The sequence below is a fragment of the Athene noctua genome, chromosome 31 (assembly GCF_965140245.1).
Source record: "Athene noctua chromosome 31, bAthNoc1.hap1.1, whole genome shotgun sequence".
In the NCBI taxonomy this organism is placed as follows: Eukaryota; Metazoa; Chordata; class Aves; order Strigiformes; family Strigidae; genus Athene; species Athene noctua.
This window is the reverse complement of record NC_134067.1, coordinates 456,359-466,330: the sequence shown is the minus strand read 5'-3', so window position 1 is coordinate 466,330 and position 9,972 is coordinate 456,359. Positions and strand designations below refer to the sequence as shown.

Here is a 9,972-nt window from a genome sequence, read left to right as displayed (position 1 = left end):
ACACGCGTGTGCAAGAACACGTGTCACGGGAGCAGCGTGCAGGGGGGGGGGGGGGGTGTACACCCCTCCTGGGCGAGGCGTGGGGGGGGACAGAACGACACGGGGGGGGACACACACAGACACGGGGATGCACGAGGCATCCTGGTGCAAAACCCTCGTGCAAAACCCTCGTGCAAACACACACACACACACACTCCCCCCCCCCCTCGTGTCTCCGCAGCTCGGGGCCGTCACCGAGGAGCCGCCGGAGGCCACGTGTGTCCCCCCCCCGTCCGTGTGTCCCCCCCCCGTGTCCGTGTCCCCCCCCCGTGTCCGTGTGTCCGTGTGTGTGTGTCCCCCCCCCATCATGGCCGCTCGCCCCCCCCCAGGCCCCTGAGCCGTGCCGGGGGGGTCACCCCGGGGGTCCCTTCCCTGCACCCCCAGTAGCTTGGGGGGGCTGTAGGGGGGCAAATTTGGGGGGTCCCAACACTTGGGGGTCCCCCCCCACCCTCACCCCATCACCCCCCAAACTCCAGGGTGCCCCCCCCCCATTCCATCACACCCCCCCCCCCCAGTTCCAGGGGTCCCCCCATCACCCTCTGCCCCCCCCAACTCCTTAATCCCCCCCAATCACCCCCCCACACCCCCAAAACCCCTTGACCCCCCCCAAAAAAAATCCCGGGGTTCCCCCCCCTGCACCCCAACAAGACACGAGGCGGCACAGCCGAGGGGGGGTCTCTAATTTTTTTTTTTTGGGGGGGGGGGGCAGGTTTGTGATTGTTCCAAGACCCCCCCAACCCCCTTTTTTTTATCCAAGACCCCCCCAAACCCCTTTTTTTTATCCAAGACCCCCCCAAATCCTTTCTTTTAACCTCCAAGACCCCCCCAACCCCCTTTTTTTTTCCAAGACCCCCCAAATCCTTTCTTTTAACCTCCAAGACCCCCCCAACCCCCTTTTTTTTATCCAAGACCCCCCCAACCCCCTTTTTTTTTCCAAGACCCCCCCAAATCCTTTCTTTTAACCTCCAAGACCCCCCCAACCCCCTTTTTTTTTCCAAGACCCCCCCAAACCCCTTTTTTTTATCCAAGACCCCCCCAAACCCCTTTTTTTATCCAAGACCCCCCCAAACCTTTTTTTTTTCAATCCAAGACCCCCCCAAACCCCTTTTTTTTATCCAAGACCCCCCCAAACCTTTTTTTTTTCAATCCAAGACCCCCCCAAACCCCTTTTTTTTATCCAAGACCCCCCCCAAATCCTTTCTTTTACCCTCCAAGATCCCTCCAACCCCCTTTTTTTTTTTTTTTTTTTTTTTAATTTCCCCCCCCCCGGGGGCGGCGGTTCAGGCTGGAGTCGCTCAAGCGCTGGAATGGGGAGGGGGTGGTGTGGTGCGAGAAGGGGGTGCAGGTGCTGCTGACGGCCGTGGGGGCCTTCGCGGCCTTCGGCCTCATGACCATCGCCATCGGCACCGACTACTGGCTCTACGCCCGCGCCTTCATCTGCAACACCAGCAACGCCTCGGGGGAGGAGGCGCCCCCCCGCGACCGCCGCGACCCCGGCGGCCTCACCCACTCCGGCCTCTGGCGCATCTGCTGCCTCGAAGGTGGGGGGGGGGTCGGGGAGTGTTGGGGGTGTTGGTGGCGTCGTTGGGGACGTTCGTGGCGTCGTTGGGGACGTTCGTGGCGTCGTTGGGGACGTTCGTGGCATCGTTGGGGACGTTTGTGGCATTGTTGATGTTCATGACACTTGGGGACGTTCGTGGCATCGTTGGGGACATTCATGGCACTGTTGGGGACGTTCGTGGCGTCGTTGGGGACATTCGTGGCACTGTTGGGGACGTTTGTGGCATTGTTGATGTTCATGACACTTGGGGACATTCATGACACTGTTGGGGATGTTCGTGGCATCGTTGATGTTCATGACACTTGGGGACATTCGTGGCATCATTGGGGACATTCGTGGCACTGTTGGGAACATTCATGACACTGTTGGGGACGTTCGTGGCATCGTTGGGGACATTCGTGGCACTGCTGGGGACATTCATGACACTGGTGGGGATGTTCGTGGCATCGTTGATGTTCATGACACTTGGGGACGTTCGTGGCATCGTTGGGGACATTCGTGGCATCGTTGGGGACATTCGTGGCACTGCTGGGGACGTTCGTGGCATCGTTGATGTTCATGACACTTGGGGACATTCGTGGCATCGTTGGGGACACTCATGGCACTGTTGGGGACATTCATGGCACTGTTGGGGACGTTCGTGGCATCGTTGGGGACATTCATGGCACTGTTGGGGACGTTCGTGGCATCGTTGATGTTCATGACACTTGGGGACATTCGTGGCATCGTTGGGGACATTCGTGGCACTGTTGGGGACATTGATGGCATCATTGGGGACGTTCGTGGCATCGTTGATGTTCATGACACTTGGGGACATTCGTTACATCGTTGGGGACATTCATGGCATCATTGGGGACGTTCGTGGCATCGTTGGGGACATTCATGACACTGTTGGGGACATTTGTGGCATCGTTGATGTTCATGACACTTGGGGACATTCGTGGCATCATTGGGGACATTCATGACACTGCTGGGGACGTTCGTGGCATCGTTGATGTTCATGACACTTGGGGACGTTCGTGGCATCGTTGGGGACATTCGTGGCATCGTTGGGGACATTCGTGGCACTGTTGGGGACGTTCGTGGCATCGTTGATGTTCATGACACTTGGGGACGTTCGTGGCATCATTGGGGACATTCGTGGCACTGTTGGGGACATTTGTGGCATCGTTGGGGACATTTGTGGCACTGTTGGGGACGTTTGTGGCATCGTTGATGTTCATGACACTTGGGGACGTTCGTGGCATCGTTGGGGACGTTCATGACTGTTGGGGATGTTCGTGGCTTGGTGGCGTCACTGGGGACATTCATGACGCTGTTGGGGACATTCATGGTTTGGTGTTGTCATTGGGGACATTCATGTCATGATCGGGGACATTAATGACACTGTTGGGGACATCCATGGCTTGGTGGCGTCATTGGGGACATTCATGACACTGTTGGGGGAAGCTCATGGCTTGTGGCATCATTGGGAACGTTCATGACACTGTTGGGGACATCCACGGTTTGGTGATGTCATTGGGGACATTCATGGCACTGTTGGGGACATTCATGGCTTGGTGGCGTCATTGGGGACGTTTGTGGCACCGTTGGGGACGTTCATGAGTGTTGGGGACATTAGTGACACTGCTGGGGACATTCCTGCCATGGTGGCATCATCGGGGACATTCATGGCGTCACAGGGGACATTCATGACATGTTGGGGACATTAGTGGCACCGTCGGGGGAAGCTCGGGGGCGGGGGGACCTGCAGCCCCACGGTGGCACAGTTGGAGGTGGCCTGTGGTGTCCCTGTCCCCAGGGTGTCCCCATCCCTGCGGTGTCCCTGTTTCTGTCCCCACGGTGTCCCCAGGGTGTCCCTGTCCCCATCCTTCTGGTGTCCCCGTCCCCAGGGTGTCCCCGGGGTGTCCCTCTCCCCGTGGTGTCCCCTGTCCCCATCCCTGGGGTGTCCGCGTGCCCGTGGTGTCCCCAGGGTGTCACCGCAGTGTCACCATGCCCGTGGTGTCCCCGCAGTGTCCCCAGCGTGTCCCCGCAGTGTCCCCAGGGTGTCCCCGCGGTGTCACCATGCCCGTGGTGTCCCCGCAGTGTCCCCAGCGTGTCCCCGCAGTGTCCCCAGGGTGTCACTGCGGTGTCGCCGTGCCGGGGGTGTCCCCGGTTGTCCCTGTGCCCATGGTGTCCCCGTCCCCAAGGTGTCCCCTCGGTGTCCCCGCGGTGTCTCTGGGGTGTCCCCGTGCCGGGGGTGTCCCTGTGCCCACGGTGTCCCCACGGTGTCCCCGGGGTGTCCCCGGTGTCCCCGCAGGGCTCAAGCGGGGGCTCTGCCTGAAGATCAACCACTTCCCCGAGGACATGGAGTACGACCACGACAGCGCCGAGTACCTGCTGCGTGAGTGCCCGGCAACCGCCCCCCGTCGCCATGGCAACCGCGCGCCCGCCGCCATGGCAACCGCCCCCGCCAACCGCCCCGCTGTTGCCACGGCAACTGCCCCAGTACCCTCGGCAACCGCCCCGCATCGCCCTGGCAACCTTCCCATGTCACCCTAGCAACGGCCTCCCCATCGCCATGGCAACCATCCCATCGCCAAGGCAAATAAACCCCGCACTATCGCCATGACGACCGCCCCATCTCCATGGCAACCGTCCTGGCCGGTGCCCTACCATTGCCATGGCAACTGCCCCCGCATCACCCCGGCAGCCTTTCCACGTCACCCTAGCAACCACCCTCCCATCTCCATGGCAACGAGACGCCCATCTCCATGGCAACTGCCCCAGCAACCACCCCACATCACCCACGGCAAGTGCCCTACTGTAGCCATGGCAACCGCCCCGCTGTCACCCCGGCAACCGCGCCATCATCACCCCAGCAACCGTCCCGCATCACCCCGGCAACCACCCCGCTGTCACCATGGCAACGGCTTTGGCATCACCCCGGCAATGTCCCGCCAGTTATCCCAGCGTCGCCCTGGCAACTGCTGTGCTGTTGCCACGGCAACCGGCCCAGCATCGTCACGGTGATGCCCTTGACAACCGGCTTGGCATCACCTTGGCAACCGGCCCAGCATCATCGCGGCAATGCCCTGGCGTTGCCATGGCAACGGCCCCAGCCATGCCGCTCCCATGGCAACCGCGGCTCAAGCCACGCCCCCTAGCAACGGGGATCCCATGGCAACGCCCCTCCCCTAGCAACAGGGATGCGGGGGGGGGGGGGTGTATCAGGCTTCTGCCTTCTGATTGGCTGCTGGCCTCGGTGCGGTGGAGGAGGCCGCGTTCTGATTGGCTGCTGGAAACCTGCCCTGCTGATTGGCTGATGGTGTAAGCACCGCGAGCACGTGCCTGGTGCTGATTGGCTGCGGCTCCGGGCAGGGAGTTGCCCCAGGATTCAATTGGTTGGAGGTGCCGGGCACCCTGTGCCCTGATTGGCCGGTGATGCCAATGCACCTGGAGATCCTGGGCTCTGATTGGCTGGTTCCCACCCCTCTAAAGAATTCTCCTTTCCCATTGGTTGGCGTTCTCAGAGCCACAGGAGCCTCCACGCTCTGATTGGCTCCTGACCGTGGTCCTTTCTCATTGGTTCCCACCCTCAAAGATCTCTCCTCTGATTGGCTGAGGCCTTGAAGGGCTCCCATTGGCTGGGGCTGACAGATCCCACACTAATTGTGAGCTCTGATTGGTTGGCAGTCCCAGGGCTCCCATTGGTTGGGCCTGACAGATCCCCCACCAGTCGTGAGCTCTGATTGGCTGTCCGCTTGAGGCGCTTCCATTGGCCGGGGACTAACCGATCCCACCCTGTTCATGAGCTCTGATTGGTTGCCAGCCCCAGGGCTCCCATTGGCTGGGGCTGACAGATCCCCCACCATTCGTGCGCTCTGATTGGCCGCCAACCCCCAGGCCTCCCATTGGCCCAGGCTCTGATTGGTTGCCAGCCCCAGGGCTCTGATTGGCCATCAGCCCCCAGGGCTCCCATTGGCCAGGACCCACCGATCCCCCACCATTGGTGCGCTCTGATTGGCCATCTCCCTAAACACTCTCCCATTGGCCGGGGGCTAACAGATCCCGCACTATTCGTGCGCTCTGATTGGCCACAAGGCCCCGGGGCTCCCATTGGCCGTCTCTAACGAGGGGGCGTGGTCCCGCAGGGGTGGTCCGGGCCTCCAGCATCTTCCCGATCCTGAGCGCCGTCCTGCTGCTGCTGGGGGGGGTCTGCGTGGCCGCCAGCCGCCTGCGCCGCGCCCGCACCAGCCTCGTCCTGGGCGCCGGCATCCTCTTCGTCGCCGCCGGTCAGTACGGGGGGGTCCCCCAGGGCCCCCAAAATCCCTCCCAGGGCCCCCAAATCCCCCCCAGGGCCCCCAAATCCCCTCAGCCTCTTGGGGAGGGGTCCCCGATCCCAGCCAGGACCCTTTGGGGGGGGTCCCCTCGATCCCAGTCAGGCTCTGTTTCCCCCTAGATCGTGGGGGGGGGGCCCGGGGGGGGTCCCCCACATCCTTGGGGGATCTCTGGGGGGGTGGGAGGGTCCCCCACATCCTCGGTCTCTTGGGGAGGGGTCCCGGATCCCAGCCAGGGCCCCCTGGGGGGGTGAGGGAGGGTCCCCTCGATCCCAGGGGGATCCACTGGTGGGAACTGGGGGGGCCCAATCCCTGCCCGGGGGGATGCTGGGGGGGGGGGGGGGGGGACACAGGGGGTTCCCTGGGTCCCAGGAGGAGCCGCTGGGGGGCACTGGGGACCCCTCGGCTCCTCCCCCACCCCTTGTCCCCTGACTGTCCCACGTCTCCTGTCCCTTGTCCCCTTGTCCCCTGTCCCATTGTCCCCTGCCCATCCCTGTCCCTTGTCCCTTGACCTGTCCCCTGTCCTTTGCCCCCTGTCCCACCTCCCCCCTTGTCCCATGTCCCCTGTCCTTCATCCCTTGTCCCTCCTCCCTCATCCCCTGTCCCTTGTCCCCTTCCTCTCCCTCCTTGTCCCCTGTCCCGCTGTCCCCTGCCCATCCTTTTCCCTTGTCCATTGTCCATTGTTTTGTCCCTCATCCCCGTCCCATTGTCCCCTGCCCATCCCTGTCCCTTGTCCCCTCTCTCTTGTCCCTTGTCCCCTGTCCCTGTCCCTCTCTCTTGTCCCTTGTCCCCTGCCCCTTTTCCCCTTCCTGTCCCACATCCCTTGTCCCTTGTCCCCTGTCCCTTGTCCCCTCTCTCTTGTCCCTTGTCCCCTGTCCCTGTCCCTCTCTCTTGTCCCCTGCCCCCTGCCCCTTTTCCCCTTCCTGTCCCACGTCCCCCGTCCTTCATCCCTTGTCCCCTTCCTGCCCCTCCTTGTCCCCCATCCCATTGTCCCCTGCCCATCCCTGTCCCCCACCCCTCACCCCTGTGTCCCCCCCCCCGGTCCGTCCCCCCCCCCTCAGGCCTCAGCAACATCATCGGGGTCATCGTGTACATCTCGGCCAACGCGGGGGACCCGGGGACGAAGCGGGACGAGGACAAGAAGAGCCACTACTCCTACGGCTGGTCCTTCTACTTCGGGGGCCTCTCCTTCATCCTGGCCGAGGCCATCGGCGTCCTGGCCGTCAACCTCTACATCGAGCGGCACCGCAAGGCCCGGGGGGGCCCCGGGGGGGGGCCGGGACCCCCCCCACCCCCTCCACCCCCTCGTGTCCCCCCCGGGCCTCGGCCCCGGCCCCGACGTCGCTCCCGCTCCAGTTCTCGCTCCAGCGAACCCGGACGCTCCCGCGACGCCTCCCCGCCCCCCCCGCCGCCCCTTCCCCCCCCTGGAAAATCCGGGGGGGCTGGTGGGGGGGGTGGTGGTGGCGGGGGTGGTGGTGGGGGGGGGGGCCCTCCGGCTGATATCTCTATGTACACCCTCTCCCGGGAGGGACCCCCCGGGCCGCCCCCCCCCGGCACCCCCGGACCCCCCTTTTTGCAGTTGCATAACGCCTTTGGGAAGGACCCCCCCGGGGGCCCCCCCGACAGCGCCTCGGGGACCAGCACCCTCAACCGCAAGACCACCCCCGTCTAGGGGCCCCCCCTAGACACACACACCCCCCCCCGGATCCCCTGACACCCCCTGGGCACCCCCAGACCCCCCCCCCCCCTGCCGGGTTCCCCCCAGGAACCCCCCCCCTGGGGACCAGCACCCCCAATATCCACCCCCCCCCCAAATCTAGGGGCACCCTGGGACCTACAGGGACACACCCCCCCCCCCGGACCCCCCCCTGGGGACCATGAAGACCAGCCCCAATCGAGGGGCACCCCGGGACCCCCCCCGGCCCCCAGCTCCACCCCCCCCACAACACCCCCCCCAATCTAGGGGCACCCTGGGGACCCCCAGGACCCCCCCGAGCACTCCCAGACCCCCCCCGCCCGGGACCCCCAAGACAGCAAGAACGGCTCCACCTGGGGGACCCCCCCGCGCCCCCCCCCCCCCCCGTGCTCTTCATCCTCATCTTCCTCCTCCTCCCCCCCCCCCAGCCCTCCCGCGGGCGGGTAGGGCTGTGCCCCACCCCCCCCCCCAGGGCAGGGCCCCCCCATGTGCGAGGGGAGGGATTTGGGGGGCACTGGAGGCCCCATCGGGGATGGGGGGGGGGATTTGGGGGGCTCCCCCCCCCCCCTCCTTCATCCACCAAGGGCTAAACCCTGTGCCAGCTCCCAGCCCCCCCCGCGGGGGCCCCCCCGAAACCGCCATCTCGAGGGGGGGCCCCCGAAACCACCGTCTCTTGAGGGGCCCCATGAAACCGCTGTCTTTTGGGGGGGGGGTCCCCCGAAACCGCCATTTCTTGGAGGGGGTCCCTGAAACCGCCGTCACTCGTGTGTGTCCCCCCCCCTCCCTGGCCCTACTTCTTTTTGGGGGGGTCCCCCCTCCCCCTGCGCAGCCCTTGGGGGGGTCCCTGTGCCTTAGGGGGGGCTGGGAGGGGGCCCAGGGCGGGGGGCGGGGGGACGCGACACGCCGCCCAGTTCCCCAGCCCGTATGGGACCAGTAATGCCCAGTTTCCTTGGCAGCCTTGGACTGGTAACACCCAGTCCTGTGGGTTCTGTCAGACCAGTATGACCCAGTTCGCTGAGCACTATCAGACCAGTACAGCCCAGTTCCCTGGACAGCATCAGACCAGTACAGCCCAGCTTGCTTGACAGTATTGGACCAGTATGTCCCAGTTCCCTGGGCAGTATTGGATCAGTATGTCCCAGTTCCCTGGGCAAGGTCAGACCAGTACAGTCCAGTTTGCTTGACGGTATCGGACCAGTATGTCCCAATTCTTTGGGCAGAGTCGCACCAGTACGGTCCAGTTTCTTGGGCAGTATCATACCAGTATGTCCCAGTTCCCTGGGCACTATCAAACCAGTACAGCCCAGTCTTCAGGCAGTGCCATGCCAACAGCTCCCAGTTCACCCAGTACTCCCAGTATCCCCCAGTGCCCTGAGCTGGCTGCAGAGCTGGGCTCTCCTGTGCAGTCTCAGCCCAGTTGCTCCCAGTAACCTCCCAGTCGCTCCCAGTCGTCCCCCCCCAGTCGCTCTCAGTGGCCCCCAGTCGCTCCCAGTTTCCCCCCAGTCGCTCCCAGTGCCCCCTTAGTCACTTCCAGTCCCCCCCAGTCAGTCCCAGTCCCCCCCCCATCGCTCCCAGTTACTCCCAGTCTCTCCCATTAACGAATGTTGGTTAATTGGGGGGTGGGGCCAGGATCTTTGGGAGCCCCCCCCCCCCCCCCCCCGAACGCGCAGCGCCGGGTGCCCCAAGCCACGCCCCCTTGTATAGCCCCGCCCCTTGTACAGCCCCCGCCAGCCCCGCCCCTTTCCGCACAAGCCCCGCCCCCTGTACAGCGCCGGGCGCCGCCCCCCGGGGGCTCGGCCCCGCCCTCCCTGCATGGATTTTTACGGAAATTTCGCTCTTTAAAATAAAAATGACTCTCTGGGGCTGGTCGCCATGGTAACGGGGAGGGGCGGGGGGCGTGTCGCTGGGTTGTTGCCGTGGCAACCCTGAGGGAATCCGCGGGGAGTGATGGGGAGGGGCTAAAGGGTCCTTATTAATGTTAACGAGGTCGGTTAATATTTATGAGGCCCTTAGCAACCAGCCAGACCCTTAGCAACGGGGCAAACCCCGCCCCGCAGGCTGTCTTACCCTCCCATTGGCTGCTAGGCCTGTCAGTCATGGAGAGAGGCGGAGCTAGGCGCCCCTCCATTCTTGTAGGCTCTGCCCCGCCTTAAGGGGGTGGCTCTGAACGCTCATTGGTCAGCGCCGCGACCTGGCACCCAATACGGGGATTCCCGTCCTTTCATTGGTTAAGTCCTTTTGCCAATCATCACGCCGCGGCGAGCTACGTCCCAGCGTCCGCTCCGATTGGTGATTTGCCCCGTCCTTTAAGTCCGTGGTCGCTTATTGGCTGCGGCGGCGGTAAGGGGCGGGCCCGG

The 9,972-nt window shown here is 64.1% G+C and overlaps 1 protein-coding gene across 1 annotated transcript; it reads left to right on the top strand.

Moving 5' to 3' along the window:
* Nucleotides 1-1,356: 1,356 nt before the first annotated feature.
* LOC141972064 (voltage-dependent calcium channel gamma-8 subunit-like) lies at nucleotides 1,357-7,591 on the top strand. The gene is made up of 5 exons (XM_074929828.1): nucleotides 1,357-1,580; nucleotides 3,900-3,983; nucleotides 5,734-5,874; nucleotides 6,981-7,360; nucleotides 7,499-7,591. The coding sequence occupies exons 1-5, from the start codon at nucleotides 1,427-1,429 to the stop codon at nucleotides 7,589-7,591; spliced, it is 852 nt and encodes a 283-aa protein (XP_074785929.1). The 5' UTR covers nucleotides 1,357-1,426.
* Nucleotides 7,592-9,972: the final 2,381 nt, after the last annotated feature.